Source organism: Sus scrofa, chromosome 1 (genome assembly GCF_054392235.1).
Source record: "Sus scrofa isolate SSC_HxYL_T2T_F1_AM1 chromosome 1, Sscrofa_HxYL_maternal_Yorkshire_Landrace_v2.0, whole genome shotgun sequence".
In the NCBI taxonomy this organism is placed as follows: domain Eukaryota; kingdom Metazoa; phylum Chordata; class Mammalia; order Artiodactyla; family Suidae; genus Sus; species Sus scrofa.
This window is the reverse complement of record NC_139383.1, coordinates 273,552,248-273,579,752: the sequence shown is the minus strand read 5'-3', so window position 1 is coordinate 273,579,752 and position 27,505 is coordinate 273,552,248. Positions and strand designations below refer to the sequence as shown.

Below are 27,505 nucleotides of genomic sequence, written 5' to 3'. Positions count from 1 at the left end.
AGTGAAGTAAGGCAGAAAGAGAAACACAAATACCATATGATAGCACTTATATATGGAATTAAATATAAGGCACAAATGAACCTTTCCACAGAAAAGAAAACTATGGACTTGGAGAATGTATTTACAGTTTCCAAGGGAAAGGAGAAGGGGGTGGGTTGGATTGGGAGCTTGGGATTAATGGATATAAACTATTGCCTTTAGAATGGATTAGCAATGAGATCCTGCTGTGTAGCACTGGGAACTATGTCTAGTCACTTATGATGGAGCATGAAAATGTGAGAAAATAGAATGTGTACATGTATGTGTAACTGGGTCACCATGCTCTACAGTAGAAAAATACTTTGAATTGTTGAAATAATTTAAAAAGTGAAATAAAATTTAAAAAAATAAACACAGGATGTAGAAACTAGAAACAAGTGAATTAAAGGAATGGTTACCCATAAGTTGTGGGTTAGGAGTGGGACAGAAGTTTTGGTAGATGGGCACCAGACAGATATTGATATATAATTTCAATCAGTTTATACATATTACAACCCTTGAGTTCGAGTTGCCATTTTCAATTCATTTGACACCATAGAGTTCTTTCTAGCCTCTCTTTTTCCATGTACATCTCACTTTTACCCCAGTGAGGAGTCAATCCTTTTTTCAGAACATGTTTACTTATTTACTAAATCTTTGAGTACATGTAATTTCAGAATCGTGTAATGAAACCACTGTTAATGACAAACTATCTTCACTTTAAAAAATCTGCTTACCCAAAAATGTGTTTTTGTTATCCTGAGAGTAGTTTATAAACAAAATTCAGTGTTCAATAATAATTTAATTACTGTATTTTCCTCTTAAGTCTGATTATGGTATTAACTCCAAATATAGCTAGGCTAATTTTTTTTTGGTTTATTCTATTGTGCTTTATTTTCTATAACCTTATTTTATTTTTTAGTGGTGCAAGATAACATAGTCAAAAACTATGCAAATAAATATATTCATCTCTCCATCTTTTCTATCCTATTTCCACCCAAACCCCTGTAGATAATCAGTCTCATTAGTTTCAAATTGATTCCTTGTGTGTTTCTTCTTACTCAATGGGAAGATACACGTATTTATTAATTTCCCTTCTTTTTCACATAGGAAGAAGCATGCTGTAGATGCTCTTTTATGCATTGCTTTTTTCCATTTAATAGTATATCATGGAAAACCTTCCATATTGATTCATAGGTATATTTGTCATTATTTTTTCATAGCTGTGAAGTACTCAATTGCACTGATAGTCCATAGTTCCCTGTTCAAGGCCTCACATAAAATAGCAGTGATGAATGTACTAAATGTAACCCAATTGTATATCTCAAATGGTTAAAATGGTAAATTTCATGTTGGGTAGCACATTATGCCACAATAAAAACTTAAGAAAAACAAGACATAATCTCTATATAAAACCCAGAAAAGAATTATAAAATAATAATAATGTATAATTAATAAGTTAATTGAGGGGATATGGAATAACAAAATATATATTTAATTAAGCAAAAGGGATAAAGAGAAGCAAGTATAAATATGAAATCAGATGTCTCAATTAAAAAACATATACAAACATGAAAAACATAAATTCAAACACATTCTGATTATATTGGATGTTAATAGATCAAATTCTCCAGAATTACAATGATGATCAACTTACATAAAAAGAGTAAAACCCAGCTTTACACAGTTAAGGACTAACACTTTCCAGATATAAAGACATAAGGAAGTTTAAAGTGTTGGAAAATAAATACATGTAAATGCTAACTAAATGAAAGCTGGTATATCTAAACTAATATTAGAGGAAGTAAATGAGATGTGAGAGTAGGTGTCATGACTAAAAAGAAATCTCCCCTCAACAGCATGGTGTGCTGTTCAATGAATATAAGACTCCCTATCATAGGAGAGAAATGCTTTGTATTATTTGCCAATTTCCATAGTGTAATTATGACCTTCATGGCTGATTTCAATCCACCTTCATGGTGTCATTGACTGTGGAGTTGAAAATAGATGTTCACAATCAGCTTCAAGCCAAAGCCAGCCAATTTCTGCACATCTTACAGAAAATAATCAGTCCACAAGTAGCAGAATATGATGCTAAATCGGTGTGTTGTCAATAACCTAGTATAAAAAATATATGAGCAAAAACGGATGTATCTAAAAGGAGAAAAAGACAAAACCACAATCATAATTATGTGACATATTCTGTGTAGGATTTTTTCACTTATTTCATGAGAGAAGATGGATAACCAAAAAAAAAAAAAAAGATAAGGCATATTAACAATGCAAGTAACAAACTGGACCTTATCCACATATTAACACTATATGAATGCTGAATGTATATTCATTTGAAGATACAGAGCTGTGAACCATATGATAATTTTATGAGATACATCTCACTGTCCTCATGACTGCAATAAGAGGTTTTAGTGACTGTCACTTCAAGAAGTTAGCCCTACTGACAAGTAACTCTAAGGCCTCTTTAATATCTCTGTTCCTAAAGCTATAGATGAAGGGGTTCAGCCCGGGAGTAACTACTGCATACATGATGGAAGCAATTATGTCTTTATCATTGGAGTCCAATGATGAGGAGAAAAAGTAAACACTAGCAAGTGGCCCAAAATATAAAGATACCACAAAGAGATGGGAGCCACAGGTGGACAAGGATTTGCAGATACCTTTAGTAGAGGGGACCCTCAGGATGGAGACCCCAATGTGGCCATAAGAGACCCACATGCTACTAAATGAGAAAATGAAAACTGCAGCCCCTGAAGTGAATATGAGCTGCTCATTGAGAGAGGTGTCTGAGCAGGCAGCTTGAGTAGGTTGGGGAGGATACAGAACACATGGGGGATGATATTGTCAGAACAGAAGGACCCCCCACCCCGGGGCCAGCAGGAAGGTGTGAAGAAGGGCACAAGCACAGGAGAGAATCCAAGGGCCAGCCACCAGTAGAGAACTCAGTCCTTCTCTCATGATGGCAGTGTAGTAGACAGGGTGACAGATGGCCATGTATCTGCCATAGGCCATCACCATGAGGAGGAGATTATCAACACAACCAAAAAACATATAAAGATACACATGTGAGATGCACTCTGGATAAGAGATGGATAGTTTCTGGGTCTGCATGTTTATCAGGATCTTAGGGAGAGTGACAGATGATAAGGAGATGTCTGTGAAGGCCAATCTGGTGACAGCAATGAAATGTGATTTGTCTGAACACTGACACAGTCACATAGAGAAAGTACATGACTTCAATCAAACCCTCTGTGGAAATAAGGAACAGCTCATTCTTTGTTTACATAGTGGGTACAATATGATAGTAGGGAGACGTTAATAAATAAGACACATTCCCCTCCATGGCTTTACCATAAGACTGCTTATGTGCTTGTATCTGTCTTACACAACCAGTCATGCATGTACACAGGTGCACACACACACACACACACACACACTCACACACACCACTTAAAGCATTATTGGGAAATTAGTGTACCATGTGCAAAATAAAGTGATCAACACATAAGTCATTTATTATCATTAGGGTGACTACAAGAAAGGAAGAAAAAGAAAGAAAGAAGGAAAGAAAGAAAGAAAGAAAGAAAGAAAGAAAGAAAGAAAGAAAGAAAGAAAGAAAGAAAGAAAGAAAGAAAGAAGGAAGAAAGTGTCAAACATTATAACAGTCCCCCCAAAAATTAAACATAGTGTTACCATATGATTCAGAAATTTTACTTCTGGTTATATAACTAAAGGATTTGAAAGGAGGGGCCTAAGAGTTATTTATACAGCCATGTTAAAACAGCTTTATTCACAATAGCCAAAAGATGGAAACACCCTATGTCCTTCAACAAGGACAAATAAATAAATGGATAAGTAAAATGTGTTCTATGAATACAATGGAATATTATCAACCTTAAAAAGGAAATAAATTCTGACACAGCCACAACACGAATGAACTTTGAAGACATTATGCTAAGTAAAATCATGCAGTCTTATGGTACTTCTTATGGTAAATACCATAAGAATCCATTTATATGAGATGGATTAACAGTCAAATTAATAGAGACAAACAATGAAATGGTGACTGCCAGGGGCTCTGGGGGAAGAAAAATGAGTATCTATTGTTCAGCAGGTATAGAGATTCCATTTGGGAAGATTAAAAATTCTGGGACTCTCTGGTGTGGCTCAGTGGTAATGAACCCAACTAGCATCCATGAGGATGTGAATTCAATCCCAGGCCCTGATTGGTGGGTTGAGTGGCCCTGCTCACCCTGGCCTTTGTAGTGAGCTACATTTGGGTACCAGACATGGCCAGAACCCCTGCATTGCTGTGGCTGTGGTGTAGGCCAGCAGATGCAGCTCTGAATTAACCACTAGCCTAGGAACTTCCATATGCCATGGGTGCATTCTTAAAAAAAAAAAAAGTTCTGGAAGTGGATGGAGGTGATGGTTGGTAGTTTTATAATACCATGAATTATTTAGTGACCACAGAAATATACACAAACACTATTGAAATGTTAAATTTGGTTACATATACTATACCTCAATAAAAAATTTTTAATTTAAAAAATATGTCACAAGAGTTAATAAATCATTGGCTAAAAATAACAATCAAAAGAGTGTGACCCCAAAAAAATAAATAAATCAGCTCATTATTTGGGCAGGATCAGTAAGCAGACAACAGTAACTAAAGATAACAATGATATGAGGAGTTCACCAAACAAGATCAAGTAGCTTCCTGAAAATGTGAGTTTACTTCTGAGGTCTTGCTCTCACTTCCAGGAAATAGTAAAGGTGCAGAACACAGCCCTTGAAGAGTAGTAGATCCATGTCATTTGACTCACTGCATTTTTAATAAATTTGCCAATAAATAGTTTCCTTCATATCTGCCATTATTTCTCTCTCCCCTTCTATCACCAGGGCTTTAAAATGGCTCAGTTCTGAGCATACATGCAATGTGAGGAACATGAGAATTTGCCAAAGGAGGTGACCAGAGAGCCAAGATATTACAGATGCTGTAGGACCAAGGACCTATATAAGAATTCACAGACATCTGATTAACTAGACAAGGTTCCAAAAGTGACCCCACCCTGTTCCCCAGAGTGGAAATGTGGAAATCATTAAACATCAATTAGGAACATTGCAAGAAGTTCAGTAGCCTTCAAACTATCTGAACAAAGAGCCACCAACTTAGCATAAAGAATACTTTGTTTGTTGCCTGTTTGTGACTAGAGTTGAGACAAAGAAAGATTCAGGCTGTGAGGCTGTCTGACCAGGTCAAATGCATACATATATTTTCAAAGCCCTCACAAGGGCCTCTCTGCTCTACAGCCATCCAAGAGAGGAGTAGGAGATTGTAAGTGTGTTATACACAGAAACAGACACTCAGCATGACACATAGTGACACAAAAACAAAACCCCAGTTGCTGCATTTTGGCCCTCTCCTACTTATACTCATCCTAGTCAGAAGTTCAGAGGTTTGCATGGATTCATGTCAACTCACAACTTTATAATGAAATATTTGCCATACACCACTTAAAAAGCATGCAAATAAGAACACTTCTACACTGTTGGTGGGGAAGTAAAATGGTGCCACCATTATGGAAAACAATATGGAGATTCCCCAATTCATTAAAAGTAGAAGTACCACATAATCCAGAAGTCCCACTTCTGGGTGTACACCAGAAAGGATTGTAAGAAGGATCTCAGAGATACATCTACTCTCCCATGTACATCACAGCACTGTGTACAATACATAAGCTACAAAAACAAGCTGAATTCCATCAACAGATGAATGGATAAATGTGACATATACACACAATGGAATACTATTTTGCCATAAAAAAGAAATCCTACCATTTCTGACATGGATGAACCAGGAGGACATTATGCTAAGTGAAATAAGCCAGTCCTACAAGGATGAATATTGCATAATTTCCCTTTGAGAAACTCATAGAAGCAGAGAATAAATGGCAGTCACCAAGGGCCGGGGGAGGGGAATGGTAGTGTTGATATTTAATTGAAATAAATTGTCCACTATGCAAGATGAATTCATTCTAGAGACCTGCTCTACAGCATAATGCCTAGAGTCAAAAACACTATACTGTGCACCTCAAAATTCCTTAAAAGAATAGATCTCATGAAAACTTTTCTCACCATGAAAAAAGGACGCAAGGACATTTTGAGAGGAGACGATATATTGATGATCTTGATTGTGGTGGTAGCTTCATAAGTGTGTGCACATGTCCAAACTCCTCAAATTATATATATTAAATATGTGTAGTTTTTTGTATATCAATTATACATCACTAGCTGTTTAAAAAAAAAAAACATGCAAAGACCACATCCAGTAATCCATACAACTCATAAACCATACACATGCACACACGCAGAAACTCCACTGAACACCCAAAGAATCACATGTGGTCAAACCCAACACACAATTAACATAAAATGGAGAAACATGCATAGAGAAACCCAAGCACAAACACATGTACTGCATATTTCCAGCCTCCATGTACAACAGGATTTTCCACAAGGATGTAAATACTCTATAGCTGTGTTGTCCAATACAGCAGTGCCAGTCTCCTGTGGCTATTGGAGACCTGAAATATAGCTAGTGCAACTGAGGAACCCAAATTTTAATTTCAGGTCATTTTAATTAATTTTAAGGCTGGTGGTACCAGGTAGGTCAGTGTGTGAATTAGTCACTAAAAATACATGGCTACACAAGCAATGTAAACACACATTTTCTCTATCTCTTTTTCCTAGTCCTCACATCATTCCACACATGCAGGCCAAGTGATGGCTCCCCACCCTGTTCAGATTTTGACTGGTCCAGGCTGCTACCTGAGCTCTCATCTCTTATGCCTCTATGGCCTTACAAGAAGAACAATGAGTGGGATCCACATTTACCAACAGGACTGAGACCCAAAGGAACACACCCCCAAGCTTCTGGTTAGAGAAGAAGACAACTGAGTTAATTGCCCAATTTCTTGCCTTCCTCTTCAGATGCAGCCAGTGCAGGGACCAAGGAGACTGAACTGCAGGTGTCTCAGAAGACAATGTCAGTGACATATTGGTCTTCCCTCTGCCTGCTCATGAGGAGGAGAGGCCATGAAAATCCTTGAACTTCGAAGAACCTACAGTGGTATCTGCCACTCCATACACTGCAGGAAAGACCAAACAGAGTACTACCAGAACTTGAGATTCCCACATAACTGACCCTGAAGTGTGTTGGAGCTCACATCCCATCACCATCAATTATTCCATCTATATGAAAACACAAAAGACCCACAAAAGCTGAAGCCATCTTGAGCAAAAAACTCTAGGCATCACACATCCTGACTGCAAACTGTACTTCAAACCTTTAGAAATCAACACAATATGTTACTGACATAAAAACAGAGATTTAAAAAAAGTAACAGAATATAGAGCCCAGTAAGAAACCCGCACATATATGCTCAACTGATCTTTGACAAGGGAGCCAAAAACACACAATAGGGAAAGGTGAGTCTCTTCAATAAATGCTGCTGGGAAACTGGTTATCCACACACAAAAACATGAAAGTAAAACAACTATCTGTGCCATCCCATTATGGGGACAAAACTGTTTGCCACCTTTGGTGGCAACAATGTGGCCATAAGGGAGCTATTCAGGTGCATTGCACAGTTCCCAGCCATGTTCCAACAACATGCATGGATCTAGAAGCTATTATGCTCTGTGAAATAAGGAAGAGAGACAATGTTAAATATCATGGTATCTCACTTATATCTGGAGCCTAAAATTCAAAACAACTAATCAACAAAACACAATGTAAACAGACTCAGAAATACAGAGAAGAAATGAGTGGTCATGTCTGGGGAAGAGGGATGAAATAAGTGATGTGGGTGAAGAGGAACAAGCCTCCAATTATAAAATAAAGAAACCTTTGGATTTAATATACAGCATAAATAATATGATCAAAAATACTATAAAAGCTTGTGGGGATATATAGTTACTATATGAATAATTAATAAAGCATGAAAATGTCAAATCACCATGTAAAACACCTGAAACTAATATAATATTGTTTATGAACTACATTTCACACAGCACCTGGAGAGGTACTTGAACCCTGGACCCTTAGATTAAAAGTCTGATGCTCTATGCCTGAGCTACACAGGCCCTGCAAACTGTATTTCAAAAAAATACTCTTTGGAATTGTGAAAGCAATTCCGGGTCTTTTGTGGTTCCATATAAATGTTTGGATTGTTTGTTCTAGTTCTGTGAAAAATGTCCTGGGTAATTGGATAGGGATTGCATGGAATCTGTAGATCACTTTGGGCAGTATGGCCATTTTTACAATGTTAATTTTTCCAACCCAGGAGCATGGAATATCTTTCCATTTCTTTACATCTTCTTTGATTACCTTGATAAAGGTTTTATAGTTCTTGGCATATAAGTCCTTTACCTCCTTGGTCAGGTGTATCCTGAGTTATTTGATTTTTGGGGGTGCAATTTTAAAAGGTATTGTATTTTTGTATTCCTTTTCTAATACTTCATTGTTAGTATACAGAAATGTGACTGATATCTGAATGTTAATCTTCTATCCTGCTACTTTGCTGAATTTGTTGATCAGTTCACGTAGTTTTCCTCATCCTGTGTGAAGTAAGTCAGATAGAGAAAGACAAATACCGTATGATATCACTTATAGTTAGAATCTAATATATGGCACAAAGGAACATTTCCACAGAAAAGAAAATCATGGACTTGCAGAATAGACTTGTGGTTGCCACGGGGGAAGGGGAGGGACTGGGAGCTTGGGGTAAATAGGTGCAGAATGTAGCCTTTGGGATGGATTAGCAATGGGATCCTGCTGTTTATCCCTGGGAACTCTGTCTAGTCACTTATGATGGAACATGTAATGTGAGAAAAAACAATGTAATGTATGTGTAACTGGGTCACCATGCTGTACAGTAGAAAATATATATATATATATAAATAAATGATGAAAATAAATAAATAAAATACATATTCTAAACAAAAAGAAATTTCAATAAAGCTGCTTGATGCTAAGCTAGTCCACAAACTATCATTCATAATGGTGAATATTTTTATGAAACATAGGCTAAGGGCTTTACCCATGTTTCCTAATTGATACCATGAATCAGCCTTACATGCCCAGATTTTTTTCAAAAATTGCACAGCTTAATTATGAATTCTTTGGAGATCCCTTAGTGGCTCAGCAAATTACAAACCCAACTAATATCCCTGGCTTCCTTTACTGGGTTAATGATCCAGCATTGCTGCAAGCTGCATTGTAGGCCACATGTACTGCCCAGATCCCTTGCTGCTGTGGCTGTGGTGTAGGCTGGCAGTTGCAACTCCATTTCTTCCCCTAGTGTGGGACTTTCCATATGGCACAGGTAAGGCCCGAAAAAGAAAAAAAAAATTTTAATTACTAGTGATTTTATCCTTGATCAATTGGTTACATGGTCTCTGCTGGGTTGTCCACATTAAGCCATTATCTTAACCTCTGTAATTATGTATCATTTGGTTGATATTTTGAGACTATATGCCACAACCCTTTTCTTTTTTTTTATTTTTTTTATTTTTTTTTATTTTCCCACTGTACAGCAAGGGGGTGGGGTTATCCTTAGATGTATACATTGCAGTTACAGTTTTTTCCCCCACCCTTTCTTCTGTTGCGACATGAGTATCTAGACATAGTTCTCAATGCTATTCAGCAGGATCTCCTTGTAAATCTATTCTAGGTTGACAATTCTACCCACTATATCTAACATCCATTGATGATTCTCATATTGAACACACTATTTCCAATGTTGTGGCCAAATGGTGATTTTCTAATTTGATCATTTCCTCTGTTGATTAACTGTATTCTCCTATAGGAGAGAACTTCCCCTTACTCCACATTAATTCTTTTTTTATTGATTTATTTATATCATCATGGACTCATGAATTCGTATTTATTCTCTGAGTTGTAACTCATTACTAATGTTATTCATTTTGAAGATCTAATTTTTCTAGATTTGGCCAATGGGAGCCCTTCCAGATGGCTCCTGTGTCCCCATGATTCATTGAGCACTTTTTTATTTTCAAGCTCAGCAAAATTTCCCTGGTCTTGTCAGGTCCTGGCTCCAGTCCTAGAATCTGCCATTTTTCTAAGTCACTTTGGTTCCTGTTAGAGGAGACTAATTCTCAAAAATCATATTTGGCATTGTGTGTGTTCATCCCTGACAAGGCTTCTAAATTATCTCAGAGTATACAGCCAGGAAACATATATAAAAGAAACACAGGATGTACAAACTAGAAACAAGCAAACTAAAGGTATGCTACCCATAAGAAGTGGGTCAGGAGTGGAACAGAGAGAATGGGAGATGGGAACCAGATTATACTGATATATAATTTCAGTCTGTTTATACATATTACAACCCATGAGTTCAAGTTGATATCTTCAATTCTAGCTCAACACCATAGAGTTCTTTCTAGCCTCTCTTTTTCCACATACATCGTACCTTTCCCCCAGTGGAGTCAGTGCCTTTTTCAAAACAAGTTTACTTATTTATGAAAGCTTTGAATATATGGAATTTCAGAATCTTGAACTGAAGCCACTGTTAATGACCAACTAAATTCAGCTCCAAAAAAAATGAGCTTACCAAAAAATGTGCTTATAGCATTTTTGTTATTGTGAGAGTAGTATACAGACAAAATTCACTGTTCAATAATAACTTAATTACTTTATTTTCCCCTTTACTCTGACTATGGTATTAACTCAAAATATAGCTATGCTCATTTTTTGCTTCATTCTACTTTCCTTTATTTTCCATCACCTTTTTATTTTTTAATGATAAAAGATAACATAGGCAAAACTATACAATAAAAATACTCATCTCCCCATCTTTTCTATCCTATTCTCACTCCAAACTCTGTAGATAAACAGTCTCATTAGTTTCAAATTGATTCCTCATGTGTTCCTTCTTCCTCATATACTGCTTTCCCTTCTTTTTTGCATAGGAAGTAACATGCTATAAATGCTCCTTTATGCACTTATTTTTTCCATTTAATAATTTATACTGAAAATCCCTCCATACTGATTCATAGGTATCTATGCTACTATTTCTTCATTGCTGTGAAGTACTCAACTGCATCAGTGTTCCATAGTTCCCTTTTGAAAACCTAGAATAAAATGGCAGTGATGAATATACTAAAATGCCACTTAATTGTATATCTCAAAGTATTAAATTTGTGCAATTCATGTTGTATAGAATGTTATACCAAAATAAAAAATTTTAAGAAAAATAAGTCATAATCTCTACATGAAGCACAGAAAAGAATAATAAAATAATAATAATATATGGTTAATAAGTTAATGGAGGGGCTATAGAATAACAAAATATATTTTTTAATTACTTAAAATGGACAAAGAGAAGTGACAATAAATTTGAAATCAGTTGTCTCAATGACAAAACAAATAGAAACATGGAAAACATTCTGATTATATTAGATGTTAATAGATCAAATTCTCCAGACCTACAATGATGGTCAAGCTACATAAAAAGAACAAAACTCAACTTACAATGTTAACAAACAACACTTTACAGCTATAAGGACATAAAAATGTCTAAAATCTTGGAAAAGAAGTGCCATGTAAACACCAACTGAAAGACAGCTGGTATATCTATATTAATATCAGAAGTAAATGAGTTGTGAAGGTAGGATCCAATGCTAAAGAGAATTCTCCCCTCACTATAAATGCAATGGTATGCTAGTAAATGAATAATAAATGGCCTGTCATCATAGGAGAGTACTGCTTTGTAGCACTTGCCAATTTGCATAGTGTAATTATGCCCATTGTGCCTGATTTCAATCCACCAGCTTCATGTCACTGACTTCGGAGCTGAAAAGAGATGTTAACAATCAGCTTGCAGGCAGCGCAAGCCAATTTCAGCACATTTTACAGAGATGAATCAGTTCACAAGGTGCAGAACATAATGCTAAATTGGTGTGTTATCAATAACATAGTATAAAAAATATATAAACAAAAGCTGACACATATAAAAGGAGAAAAGGGCAAAACCACAATCATTATTATGTGACATATATTGCATAGTGTTTTCCACATATTTTAAAGGGATGATGGAGCAAAAATATAATTAAAGATAAAGAATATTTAACAATGCGAGTAACAAACTTGACCTTATTGACATATTAACACCATGTATGATGACTGAATGCATATTCATTTGAAGTTACAGAGTTGCCAATCACATGATGATTTTAAAAGATTATCTCACTACGCACATGACTACCATGTGGGGATTTAGTGATTGTCACTTCAAGAAGTTAGCCCTATTGACAAATATCTCAAAGGCCTGTTTTATGTCTCTGTTCCTGAGGCTGTAGATGAAGGGGTTCAGCATGGGAGTAACTACGGCATACACAAAGGAAGCAATTACATCTTTGTCATTAGATTCCCATGATGAGGAAAAAAAGTAAACACTAGCAATTGTCCCATAATATAAAGACACCACGAAGAGGTGGGAGCCACAGGTGGAAAAAACTTTAAAGAGACTCTTGGTAAAAGAGACCCTCAGAACTGCAGTCCCTATGTGAATATAAGAGCCCAAGATACTACTCAAAGGCAGGATGAAAAGTGTTCCTCCCACAATAAAGATGACCAGCTCACTTATGGAGATGTTTGAACAGCTCAACTTCAGGAGGGAAGTGAGGTCACAGAAGAAGTGTGGGATGGTATTGGCAGCACAGAAGGACAGTTGGACCAAGAGGAGGGTGTGCAACAGGGCAAGGATAGAACAGAGAACCCAGGACCCAGCTACTAAGGAGACACATAGTTCCTGCCTCATGACAGTGGTGTAATGGAGAGGCTGACAAATGGCCACATATCTGTCATAAGCCATCACTGCAAGAAGGAGATTGTCAAGACAACCAAAAAGTGAGAAAAAATACATCTGGGAAATGCACCCTGCATAGGGGATGGATTGATCATGAGTGTGCATGTACATCAGCATCTTAGGGACAGTGACAGATGCAAAGGAGATGTCCGTGAGGGCCAAGTGGCTGAGGAAGAAGTACATGGGGGTGTGGAGGCGAGGGTCCAGCCTGATGAGCAGGATGATGAGCAGGTTCCCCAGCACCGTGGTCAGGTACATGCCCAGGAACAGGGCAAAGAACAGGCTCTGCTGCTCTGGCTGGATGGGGAGCCCCAGCAGGAGGAACTCGGACACGCTGCTCTGGTTCTCCCTCCTCATGCTGTTTTTCCCTCACCTGGGAATTGGGGAAAGTGGGAAATGTCAAAGAACATGCCATAAGATTACAGTCACTTCCACTGTACTATGAAAGCTCTTAATTTTTCTACATTTCCCTCTATTTCTCAGAACTGTTGGTGAATGAATCAGTCTTTCAAATTCTGGCCCCAATAATACATCAAAACCTCACATTAACCAAGGCTTTTTGCCAAAGAAACAAATGGACATTTATTATTCATTCAATAGATAGTTATTGAACAACTGCTTTGTCCCCTATTGAGTAGATAGGAGTCAAGAAGGACTTAAAAGTCTCTGTGTTCATCTTTACATCTTTACATCAAGCCAGGCTCAAACGTAGTTTGCTAAGATGGAAATGGGAAAAGGGCACCGTAAGAGGCACCTCTTAAAAAGGAAATGAAACTCCTTACATTCGAAGAGAATTACTAAAGCTATGCCATGGGCTTTTGGTATAGTTCATTGCACCCTACATGTTTTGAGTCACTTAAAATCCCTGGTTATCAAAACTGTACAATCCAGGCTTCCAAGCCACTGTCAATAGTCCCAGGCACTGTTCCAAGTGTTTTACACACACTTTCAAATTAAATCTTCACAGTAGCCTTAAAAAATATTCTTACACATTTTAACCAGAAGAAAACACAGGTATACATTATTTAAATGTGCAAAGATATACACAATTATGTGCAACAGGTGGAGTCACGAGATAGGATTGTCTGACCAAGATCCATGCTCTTAAGCACTCAGCTTGGAAATTAGAGGATCAGTAGTCAAAATATAAAGAGAAGCTCTATTATGTCAGCTACCTCTCTCCAATATGTTCCTAACTCCCTCTAAGAAAAATTTATGACCCATATTTATATATCACACAAGGGACTTTCACATACTTTAACCTCTCAAAACAGTAATTTTATTTTAGAACTGCTTGGTACACAAGGTAAATCTTTTTTTTTTGTCTTTGGCTTTTGACTTTTTATAGCCACACTTGTGGCCTATGGAGGTTCCCAGGCTAGGGGTCCCATCTGAGCTGTACCTGCTGGCCTATGCCACAGCTGCAGCAACATGGGATCTGAGACCTGTCTGTGACCTACACCACAGCTCATGGCAACACTGTATCTTTTACCCACTGAGCAAGGCCAGGGATTGAACCCAAGTCCTCATGGATACTGGTCAGGTTCACTAACAACTGAGCCACTATCAGAACTCCACAAGAGGCAAATCTTATGTCTTCATTTTATAAATGTGGAAAGTGTAGCTAAGAGAAAAATTACTTACCTCAGGTGACTTGGATTTTTGATGGTGGATTCCAGGTTAATATTTCTTTGGAAGTTATGTTAGAGGTAAGGGTTACAAACTACATAGCCCTGAGGAAGGACTCAAGATGGACACTCTCACTCAGGTATGAGGTGGAATTGCAAGTCCCCCTCGGAGGCTAAAATAGAAGAACAAAGCTGACTTAATATTGGCCCTGTTTCTTTAACTTTGTATTGTATTGTTTCTGCTACAAGTGAGAAATGTTGCCTCTAGCCTGAAATAGAAGAGCCCATTCACAAGCCTCTGATCTTTAAAAGTGTAACACTTTCCAATTCATATGGAGATTAAAAAGTTGCAGAACTGAAAATAAAGATGTCTAGTTTGCAAGAGCACTGTGACCTGACCCACTGTGGACAGCTGCAAGAACAAAAGATTCCAACACCAAGAAGTTTGCAGAAACCAAATATACACTTACCTCCTTTAATATAAGAGAAGCGTGAATGCTATCTCAGGGAAGATGGTTCTTTGGGACACCATCTTCTCCATCTGCTGGCTTTCCAAATACATTCACTATTCCTTGCCCTCAACAAACTGTCTCTCGACTTACTGGCCTGTCATGAAGCAAGCAATACAAGTTTGGACAGAGTAACAGGACCAGGATCTTGCTTGGGTCACTGGTTATTTCAGTTCATGGCCACCAAGGAGGACAATAAAGACCATTTATAGTGGCATGGCCAATCTCTCAACATACATTGTTTTGGTCCTCACAGAGAAACTGGAAGAGAATAAGATTAGCTGAACCAATCAGTAATCTTGATTCAGGTAGGACCTTGTGAAGGACGCAGCTTGGCCATGAGCCATGGAAAGAAGGTCAGACTGTTAACTTGAAGATTGAGAAGGAGTCTTTGGATGGACCTGTTTTCCCAGACTTCTGCCAGTCCTGCCCCAGACAATAGAGAAAGAGGAAACTTCATGACACAAACGTGGAGTTTGGAGCAAGATAATAAAAATACCTTCTTTTTTACTCAGCACCAATTATGTGTCAGGCTTCATGCTGAATAATTCATATGCTTTCCTCACTTAATCCTCAAAATAACACTGTGGTGTAGGAAGAGTTACTTCTGCACCTGTGAAGATTCTTAACCCTCATCCAATTGAAGTCACTTCCTAAGATCACCTAAACATTTGAGGACCATACTGAGGAGTGGACCCCAATCTGACACAGAGCTCATATCTATTAGTATGTGCCACATACCCAGGGGTGGAAACGCATGTGAACTTGCTCACCAATGCAGTGATCAGCCACTGTTGAAAGACAGTTAAAGGAATATCTGGGCTCATAGACATGATCCAGAAGCCCCTAAAACATACACTAATGTGCACACTTAAATTCCTGATGTGTAACTTCTCACCATCTTGATCTATAGGACAGTAACCATGGCTGCTACATAGTCACTAGCATATACATTCATTGCAGGATGAAATGTTCCAGGCTCCACTAACCTACACCCAACACAGGTGAAGGTGATCAGTGAGTGAGACATTCAGACCCCACTCATAAGAACCTACACTATAAATGCTCCCTGTAAAGAAAACAGAGTACACACACACACACTCACACACGCCCCATAGAGATGAAAGTCATGAAAAAACATACATATATCCACATTATAGGAGGAAAGAAACACAGGCCCATGTGGAATGACAAGCTGAACTCGAGGCACAGAAACACATCTTGCCCACCTAGAACTCCCAGCTTGCTCAGATCTGGGCCACTCCTTAAGTGAATTCAGGCACCATCTGATCCAAGACGTTTCCTGAGTCTTGAGCTTCTATTGAGAACACCAGGAACAAAACAGAAAGCATCTCTGAGCCCATGACCTCTTGAAGTTCTGTGTCTGCTCTTGATCTCCAGAGCAGCAGGCAGGAGGACACCATTTTACAAGCCTTAGAAAGGATTCATAAAAAGTCCCTAAGCTCCCTATTAAGGAAAGAATCACTGTAGACTAATTGCCTCCAAGTCTTTTTGGAACTTGGGCAGGAGTCTCTGCAAGGGCTGGAGGGACTGAGCTGCTAGAGCAACCTCAGGGGATGTCCCAGATCTCAGGAACACCCTGGGATCCTCTCTGTCTGCTCATAGTCCCAACAGGGAAGTAGGAAGAACTTAGTCATCTTCCAACACCGATGTTGCCAATACCACACTATTGTCCAGGAACAGAAAGTCTGGCTTCTGCAAGCCCCTGCTCTGCATATAGTTGCTGCCACAAGAACACAAATATAGCTTTCACTTCACATCCTGCAGGAACCTTCTCTCACCTAGGAGAGACTTCAGGGCTTGGAGGAAACCTTTTCCAGGGACATGTAAAGGAAGTAGATTGAGTCCTTGGGCTCAGTACTTAGAAGAACTGGGTCTGGGTTATGCTTCTCATTAACTGTTGGCCCTGAGCAAATTAAGCGTCCTTTCAGCCCTGTTTCATCAGCTGTAAAGTGCAGATAATAATTGCATTGTCATCACAAACTATTATCGAGATTAAATGACATGATTCATGCTAAAGCACACAGTAAGTGCACAATAAATAGCATCTCTTGACATGGATTATCTTTGTATCTTCCAAAAACATATAATTATGTCTAAATCATTGACATTGATATAGCACCGATAGTGCATGAATCCCTGAATTAATTGGTTAATGACTTCTTTGGATCTTAACAAGAACCTATTCCCTCCACAAGAAAGAACTACATTTGTTCCCACAGAATAATGATACAATTATATCATTCAAATTTCAGTAGACTAAGCTATCCACTTTTGTGTTCCCTTTGGTTAATGTATGATAACTGACATCTTCATTGGCTAGATGGCTGCAAACTCCCTCCATGCCAGAGAAAGCCCTCAGGCAGAGCCAAAGTGCAGTCTGGAGCTGTCAGCTTGCTGAAAATTGTCTATGCAGCTTCCAATAATCCAAGGGGGACAAGGAACTTCACAGCAGCATCAATATAAGCCACACAATGTACTTCCCACATATGCTTGTGCCCCACACTGCGCCTGGAGGATGTCAGCCATCACACACTTGACAAACAGAATTTAAAAGGGATAGTTAGTGGAACAAACTACAATCTTTGCTGCTACAGATGATCCCAAGCCTGTAATTGAAATTCATCATTGCCTTCCTCTACTACCCAGATTGATTTCCTTTATACTCCTCCAACATGACCTCATTTCAAGACTGTTTCCCTCATCTTCATTCCAGAAGTTTCAGAATTCTTGGTTATCCTGCTGTTTACCTATCATGCATCAGACCTACAATCACCTGATTAAGGTTATCGCTGGTCAGGAAAGTTGCCCAGTCCTTCATGATAATTAGGGTCCATTACTCCCAAAATTAGAGGGACACCTTTCTTTGTCTCAAGCTTTCCAGAATGAAGAAACTAAAATCACCAGGCAACCACCAGACATTAAGATCAGGATACCCTCCCATGTTCTCTGTGAAAGCCCACCTCCCACAATCAAAGACTAAATCTTCTAAACTCACATTAATGTTACAGGGATGATAAATACCCATGTAATTAAAGATCCTGAGGGATGAATCATTAACTTAAATGTAAAACAAAGAACCAGTTACCCTAAAAGAAAAATGGGATAAAAACATAGATGACCTTGGAAATGGCCATGGATTTTTAGACACAACGCCCAAGGACTCATCCATGAAAGAAATAGTTGATAAACTGGAATTGATTAACATTAAAATCCTTGGTATGCAAAGGATAATGTCAAAAGAATGAGATGACAAACCATGACTTATAGAAAAATTTGCAAAAGACATATCCAATATAGGACCATGGTCCAAAATATAAAAAGAACCCTTAAAATGCAACAATAAGAAAACAATCAGGAGATTAAGATGGCAGAATAGAAGGACTGGAGCTTACTTTCTCTCCAAAAACAAAAACAAAAAAAATTACAATCAAATGCTAAACAAGCTTCAACCAAATGGACTGGGAACTTGCAAAAAGATATCATACTCCAGAAGCCAAAGAGAAGGTCACATCAAGATGGCAACTGGGGTGATTATGTGATATAAGCAACCCCATACCTGCCAGTGGGCAACCTACAGACTGGAAAGTAGCTGTATCACAGAGTCTCATCAAAAGGAATGAGAGTTTTCAGCCCCATGTCAGGTCCCCACACCTTGGATCTAGAATTGGGAGAAAGAGCCCCCTGGAGCATCTGGCATTGAAGGCCAGTGGGGTTTGTATGCAGGAGCTCCACAGGACTGGGGAGAACAGAGACACCATTCTTTAAAGGCAAACACAGCCTTTCATGCACACTGGGTCCCAGGGCAAAGCAGCAGCTCCATAGGAAAATGGAGCAGACCTGACTGCATTTTTAGAGGATATTCTGGAAAAACAAGAGGTGGCAGTGGCTCATTGTTGGGTAAGGACATTGGAGGCAAAGCTCTTGGGAATATTCATCATCATGTGTTCCTCTAGGGGGTGGCAATTTTGGGAAAATCTGGCCCCACCCATAAGTGCTAAGAAGCCCCAGGCCAAACAATTATCCAGGTGGGATCACAGCCACACCCATCAGTAAAAAGGCTGCCTAAAGACCCCCTAGGCACACAACCACTTCTGATATCACCCAGAGACAAAAAGTCACCCACCAGAGTGATAGAAATCAGCCCCACCTACCACTGGGCAGGCAGCAGTCCCTCCCTTCAGGAAGACTACAGCCAGCCCCTGTACCAACTTCAGCCACAAGGGTGGCAGATACCAGAAGTAAAAGAGGCTACAACTCTATTTTCTACAAAAAAGGACACCACACCAAAAACCTATAAAAATGAAAAGACAGAGAACTATACCTCAGATAAGGGAGAAAGAAAAAACTTCGGAAAAACAGCTAAGTGATCTGGAGATTATCAACTTCCATGAAAGAAACTTTAGACTGATGAAGCTGAAGATGATGCAAGACATTGGAAATAAACTGGAGGCAAAGATGTATAACATACTGCAAATATTGAGCAAGGAAATACAAAATGTAAAACTAAGCAAGCAGAGATGAAAAATAACTGAAGTAAAGAGTTCTTTAGAGGAAGCCAATGGCAGAATACAGGAGGCAGAAGAACAAATAAATGAGGTGTTGGACTAGTGGAAATGACTGATGCAGAATAGAGAAGAGAAAAAAATAACTGAAAGGAAATGAAGAGAGTCTCAGAGAATTCTTGGACAATGTTAAATGCAGCAACATCCGTATTATAAGGGGGCTAAAGGAGAAGAGAGAAAGGGACAGAAAAATTATTCGAAGGGATAATAGCTGAAAACTTCCCTAACATGGGAAAGGAACCACTCACTCAAATCCAAGAAGCACAACAAGTATCATATAAAATAAATCCAAGGAGGAACACTCCAAGACACATATTAATCAAACTGACCAAAATTAAAGACAAAGAGAAAATATTGACGGCAGCTAGGGAAAATAAACAAACAACAAACAAGGGAATCCCAATAAGGTTATCAGCAGATTTTTCAGCAGAAACCCTGCAGGTCAGAAGGGAGTGGCATGATATAAATAACATGATGAAAGGAAAAAACCTCCAACCAAGACTACTTTACCCAATGAGGCTCTCATTCAGATTTGAAGGAGAAATCAAAAGCTTTACAGATAAGCAAAAGCAAAGAGAACTCAGCAACTCTAAACCAGTTTACAACAAATACTACAGGAACTTCTCTAGGCAGAAAAGAAAAGGCCACAACCAGAAGCAAAAATACACAAATGACAAGGTTCACCACTAAAGGCATATATACAGTAAAGGTAGGAAATCAACCACGCACAAATACGCTACGAAAATCAGAAATCATGAGAAGAGGTGGGTACAAATGCAGGACACTGGAGATGCACTTCCAATTAAGAGAACAACTTAAAACAATCATATATATGTATTCCTATATCAAAACTTCAGGGTAGCTCCAAACCAAAAATCCACAATTGATGCACCCACAATTGAGAAAAATTAACTCAAATACAACATTAAAAACAGTCATCAAACCACAAGAGGAGAGAACGAGAGAAGGGAAGAAAAAAGAGCAACAAAAACAAATCCAAAGCAATTAATAAAATGGTAATAAGAACATACATATGAACAATTACTATAAATGTAAATGAGTTAAATGTTCCAACTAAAAGAAATAAACTGGCTGAATAGACACAAAAACAGTATCCATATATATATGCTCTCTTCAAGAGACCCACTTCATTTCTAGGGACAAAAACAAATTGAAAGTGAGAGGATGGAATAAAATATTCCATGCAAATGGGAATCAAAAGAAAGCTGGAGTAGCAGTACTCATATCGGACAAAATAGACCTTAAAATGAAGAATATTTTAAGGGACAAAGAAGGACATTACGTGGTGATCAAAGGATCAATCCAAGAAGAAGATATAACAATTGTAAATATATATTCACCCCACATAGGATCACCACAATACATAAGGCAACTGCTAACAACCTTAAAAGGAGAAATTGACCATAACACAATAATACTGAGGGACTTTAACATCCCAATTACAGCAATGGACAGATCATCCAGACAGAAAATCAACAAGGAAACACAGGCCCTGAATGAAGTATTAGACCAGGTGGACTTAATAGATATTTATAGCACATTCCATCCAGAAGCAACAGAATACACATCCTTCTCAAGTGCACATGGAACATTCTCTAGGACTGATCACATCCAGGGCTACAAATCCAACCTCAGTAACGTTAAGAAAATTGAAATCATATCAAGCATCTTTTCTGAACACAATGCTATAATACTGGAAATCAACAACAACAATAAAACTACAAAAAACACAAACACATGGATACCAAACAACATGCTACTAAACAACCAATGGATCACTGAAGAAATAAAAGAGGAAATTAAAAAATACCTAGAAGCAAATGACAACAAAGATATGACACTCCAAAACCTATGGGATGCAGCAAAAGCCATTCTAAGAGGAAGGTTTATAGCAATACAAGCCCACCTCAGGAAACAAGAAAAATCTCAAATTAACAAGCTAACTCTACATCTAAATACCAAGAGGGAGAAGAACAGACAAGACCAAAAGTTAGTAGAGGGAAAGAAATGATAAAGATCAGAGCAGAAATCGGTGAAATAGAAACAAAGAAAACCATAGAAAATATTAATGAAATGAAAAGCTGGTTCTTTGAAAAGATCAAAATTGATAAACCCTTAGCCAGACATATCAAGCAAAAAAAGGGAGAGGACTCAAATCAATAAAATTAGAAATGAAAATGGAGAAGCCACAACGGACATCACAGAAATAGAAAGGACCATAAAAGACTACTATATGCAACTATATACAAATAAAATGGAAAATCTAGAAGAAATGGACAAATTCTTAGAAAAGTACAATCTTCCAAGACTCAACCAAGATGAAATAGAAAAGATTAATGGACCAATCACAAGAACTGAAATTGAAACTGTGATTTTAAAACTTCCAATAAACAAAAGTCCAGGACCAGATGGCTTCACAGGAGAATTCTATCAAACATTTGGAGAAGAGGTAACTCCCATTCTTCTAAAACTATTGCAAAAAACTGCAGAGAAAGGAACACTCCTGAACTCATACTATGAGGGAGGAACACTTCCAAACTCATTCTACCATCACCCTGATACCAAAGCCAGACAGACACCACAAAAATAAAAGAAAATTGCAGGCCAATTTTACTGATGAACACAGATGCAAAAACACTAAACAAAATACTAGCAAACTGCACCCAACAATATATTAAAACGATTGCACATCATAATCAAGTGGGATTTATCCAAGGAATGCAAGGATTCTTCAATATGTATAAATCAATCAGTGTGATATACCACATTAAAAAACTGAAGAATAAAAACCATATGATACTCTCAATAGATGCAGGAAAAGCCGTTGACAAAATCTAACACCCATTTTTGATTTAAAAAAAAAAAAAAACCTTCAGAAAGTGGGCATAGAGGGAACCTACCTCAACATAATAAAGGCCATATATGAAAAATCCAGAGCTAACCTCATTCTCCATGGTGAAAAACTGAAAAAAAAATCCCACTGAGATCAGGAACAAGACAAGGATGTCCACTCTAACTGATACTATTCAACATAGTTTTGGAAGTCCTAGCCATGGCAATCAGAGAAGAAAAATAAATAAAAGGAATCCAAATTGGAAAGGAAGTAAAACTACCACAATTTGCAGATAACTTGATACTATACCTAGAAAGTCCTACAAATGCTACCAGAAAACTGTTAGAGCTCATCAATGAATTTGGCAAAGTCACAGGATACAAAATTAATCCATAGAAATCGACTGCATTTCCATATACTAACAACGAAAGATCAGAAAGAGACATTAAGGGAATGATCCCATTTACCATCACATCAAAATAAATAAAATACTTAGGAATAAACATACCTAAAGAGAAAAAAAGACCTGTACTCTGAAAACTATAAGATGCTGATGAAAGAAATCAAAGATGACACAATAGATGGAAAAACATACCATGCTCTGGGACTGGAAGAATCAATATTATCAAAATGACTATACTACCCAAGGCAATCTACAGATTCAATGCAACCCCTACCAAATTACCAAGGATATTTTTCACAGAATTAGAATAAAATATTTTAAAGATTGTTTGGAATCACAAAGGAGGCAAGAATAAACACTGGAGAAAAGACAGCCCCTTCAATAAGTAGTGCTGGAAAAACTGGTCACCAAATGTAAAAGAATGAAATTAGAACACTACTTAACACCATACACAAAAATAAACTTGAAATGGATTAAAGACCTAAATATAATACTGAATATTATAAAACTTTTAGAGGAAAATGTAGGCCAAACACTCTCTGACATAAACCACAGCAATGTCTTCTTAGATCCACCTCCTGGAGTAATGATGATAAGAATGAGAATAAGCAAATGGGACTTAGTTAAACATAAAAGTTTCTGCACAGCAAAGAAACCCCTAAACAAAATGAAAGGCGACCCACAGAACGGGAGGAAATACTTTCAAATGAAGAGACTGGCAAAGGATTAATCTCCAAAATTTATAAACACCTCCTGCAGCTCAATACTAAAAAATAAAAGGCCCATAAAGAAATGGGCAGAAGGTCTAAACAGATAATTCTTCAAAGAAGACACACAGATGGCCAAAAAAATATGAAAAGAAGTTCAACATCACTCATAATTAGAGAAATGCAAAACAAAACCACTATGAGGTACCGCCTTACACCAGCTAAAATGGCCAACATCAAAAATCTACAAACAATAAATGCTGGAGAGGGTGTGGAGAAAAGGGAACCCTATTGCAATGTTCCTGGGAATGTAAATTGGTGCAACCACTGTAGAAAACACTATGGAGATTTCTCAGAAAACTAAAAATAGAATTACCATTTGATCCAGCAATTCCACTCCTGGGCATCTATCCAGAGATAACTATGACTTGAAAAGATATATGCATTCCAGTGTTCATTGCAGCACTGCATACAATAGCCAAGACATGGAAACAACCTAAATGTCCATCGACAGAGGAGTGGATCAAGAGGATGTGGTACATATACACATTGGAATATAACTCCCCCATTAAAAGGAAAGAAATAACGGCATTTGCAGCAACACTGATGGACCTAGAAATTATCATGCTAAGTGAAGTTAGCCAGACAGTGAGTCACCAACATCATATGCTATCATTTACATATGGAATCTAAAAAGGGACACAATGAATTTCTTTGCAGAACAGATATTGACTCACAGACTTTGAAAAACTTATGCTATCCAAATGAGACATGTTGGGAAGTGGGGGAATGCACTGGGGGTTTGGGATGGAAATGCTAAAAAATTGGGTTGTGATAATTGTTGTACAACTATAAATGTAATAGAATTCATTCAGTAAGTTAAAAAATAAAGTTCATTAAAATATATTTATAAAATTTAAAAAAAAGAAAACAACTGGCTGAGGCATGGTGGCAGAAGAATAAGAGGACATGCTCACCCTCTCCCACAAACACATCAAAAAAACACATCAACATGTAAAACAGCTCACACAGAACATCAACTGAATGCTGACAGAAGAACTTAAACCTCCAAAAAGGGCAAGAAACTCGACACAACTGCATAGAATAAAAGAAAAAGAGAGAGAGAGAAAAGGAATCAGAACAGGACTAGCATACCTGTGAAGGAGAAAGGGAACCCAAACCCTGGGAAGCCACCTAACCAACAACAACAAAAAAAAAATCATCAGAATTGGAAGGACCTCCAAGATGCTGAAAATGGAAAAGCAGAGTGAGAGATAAACAGATCATCTGAACCACTGGCACAGACACCACAGCATAGGCGCAGAGACTTAGGTTCTTGAGGTCATTCCCTGGTTATGAGCTAGGGTTGTCAGTGTGGAGACAGCCTTAGGGAATAAGGAGCGGTGCACTGAGGGCAGAGGGAGCAGTACACTAAAGGCTGGGGAGTGGAAAGCCACAGCAGAGGGAACCCAGGAGAAGGTGCAGACCTGAAGAAGAGGCAAGGTGCCACTGTTTGGGAGGGGAGAGGAGGAGGGGTGGGGTGCCAAAGGAAACTACTTGCACCCCAGTGTGTAAGTGTGCCTGCAGGCTAGCAGAGGGCAGAACATACCCAGTGCAGCCCCCCTCCCACAGCCCGAAGCCACTTGCCATTTGCCATGGATGAGGCCTCCCTGCCTGTGGGAAGCTGCTTGCCAGCCTGCTATGGACTGGGCATCTCAGGCAAAGCCCTCCAGTGGCCAGAAGCTGCTTGCTATCCTGAAGCAGACCTGGTGTCTCTAGCAGTGGGAAGCTGTTTACTAGCCCATGGAGGACTGGACCTGCAGGTGGTGGGAGCAAATCACCACAGTTATCTCTGACTCCAGAGGAGGGTGTGGCCCACCACCACTGGAGATATCCAAACAAAAATCACTTGCAGCCCCAACCACTTCAGAGGGCGTCACAGAGAAGGAAACTATGGCAGAACACCACCTGATGTTGCTCTCACTCCCCTGGGAGCACACCTGCCCTGCAGCTGCCACTGCCAAACATTCTGGGCAGTGCCCAGATGCTTGATCACTGTCCCTTCCCAGGAACCTGCAACCAAGAGCACCTCATGCAGCACATTCTGTGGAGGATAAGCAGGATGAGGTGCTTCTTGTATGACTTACAGGTGGTAGGGGGAAACTGCTGCAGTTATATCTGGCTCCAGAGGTGGCAGGAGCCCAACACCACTAGGGGTCAGTAAAGAGACACCATTTGTAGCCCCAATCACATCAAGGCATCACAGAGGAAGGCACTGTGACCAAATCAAATGTTGGTGCTCTCACACCCTTGAGAACACACCTGCCCTGCTGCTGCCACTGCTGAATGTTCAGGAAAGTACCCATATGCCAGATCTCTGTCACTTCCCAGGACCCTGCAACAAGGAGCAGCCTGTGCAGCACCTCCTATGTGGGCTAAGTAAGACAGATCACTTCATGCATGGTCGACAGGTGGTGGAGGCAAATCACAGCAGTAATCACTGATGCTAGAGATGGTCACGGCCCACTCCCACTCGGGGTCCCTAAACAGGCACCACTTGTGGTTCCAATCACCTCAGAGGAGGTCGCTGTAATCAAACACAAGCTGTTGTTGCTCTCACTGCCCTGGAAACACACACCCTGCTGCTGCTACTGCATAATTCTCTGGCCACTTTGCAGATCCTTCTAGAACTCAATACCACTTCCCAAGGACCTGTGAATAGGAGTAACCGGTGCCACCTTCCTGCAGGTCTTTGCTTCTCTTGAGAGCCCAACGACCAGGCACTAACTGCTGGCCCTACCCATTGCCTCCTTCTCCCTGAAAACACATTGAGCATCCTGGGGATGACAGCTTGCTCACACCAAAGAAAGAGACCACAAAGATTCAAACTCCCACACCAAAAATAAATAGTAACCACCCCAAAAATACAAAGGGGTATTCTTGCATAGAAATAGACTTACAAGACTACATTTTGGCTTCCCCAAATTCACAGAAAATCATGAGCAAGATGAAGAAGCTCAGAAACCATTCCCAGGTAAAGAAACAGGAGAATTCACCTAAAGCAGTCAACAATAAACAGACCTCTGCAGTCTGACAGATACTGAGATCAAAAGAGAGAGAGTGAAATTATTGAAGGAATTAAAAGGGGATATGAACAGGAATACAGATTCCCTCCAAAAGGAACTAGAAAATATAAGGAGGAGCCAAGAAAAACTAAAATACATTTGCAAAAACACAAACTGAGCTAAAGGCAATAAAGACCAGAATGAATAATGCAGAGGAAAGAATTAGTGATGTGGAAGATAGAACAATGGCAATCATCCAATCAAGACAGCAGACAGAAACCCAAATGAAAAAACATGAAAGCAATATAAGAGACCTATGGGATAATACAAAGCAGGCCAATCTATGCATAATAGGAATTCCAGAAGGAGAAGAAAAAAAAGGGATTGAAAATATATTTGAAGAAATTATTGCTGAAAACTTTCCAAACCTAAAGGAAAGATACAGGAAGCACAGAGGGCCCCAAACAAGTTGAACCCAAACAGGCCCACAACAAGACATATTATAATAAAAATGACAGGAGAGAACATAGACAAAACCTTCTCTGATATCAACCTTACAAGTGTTTTCTCTGGTCAGTCTCCCAAAGCAAAAGAAAGAAAAGCAAAAATACACCAATGGGACCTCATCAAACTGACAAGACTGTACAAGAGATGTACTGACATGTACAAACTGACATAATGTACAGGAGAAAAATATGTATATATAAATAAATGATTGAAAAAATGAAAAATAAAAATAATTCAGATAAAGAGAGGATTCTAAAGGCAGCAAGAGAAAAGCAAAGCATTAATTATAAGGGAACCCCAATAAGGCTATCAGCTGA

The 27,505-nt window shown here is 38.7% G+C and overlaps 1 protein-coding gene across 3 annotated transcripts in view; it reads right to left on the bottom strand.

The window, feature by feature from the left end:
- Nucleotides 1-11,400: 11,400 nt before the first annotated feature.
- LOC110256221 (olfactory receptor 1J4-like) overlaps nucleotides 11,401-27,505 on the bottom strand; it is a 39,770-nt gene continuing 23,665 nt past the window's right edge. Inside the window, exons 2-4 of one of the 3 annotated variants that reach the window (XM_085019365.1) lie at nucleotides 15,028-15,163; nucleotides 14,574-14,730; nucleotides 11,401-13,302 (exon numbers count right to left, since the gene is read on the bottom strand). In XM_085019365.1, the coding sequence (XP_084875491.1) occupies nucleotides 12,348-13,286 (939 nt within the window). In that variant the 5' untranslated portion in view covers nucleotides 13,287-13,302; nucleotides 14,574-14,730; nucleotides 15,028-15,163 and the 3' untranslated portion in view covers nucleotides 11,401-12,347. The remainder of the gene's footprint in view (nucleotides 13,303-14,573; nucleotides 14,731-15,027; nucleotides 15,164-27,505) is intronic. The other 2 variants (XM_085019374.1, XM_085019370.1) reach the window with 2 other exon arrangements.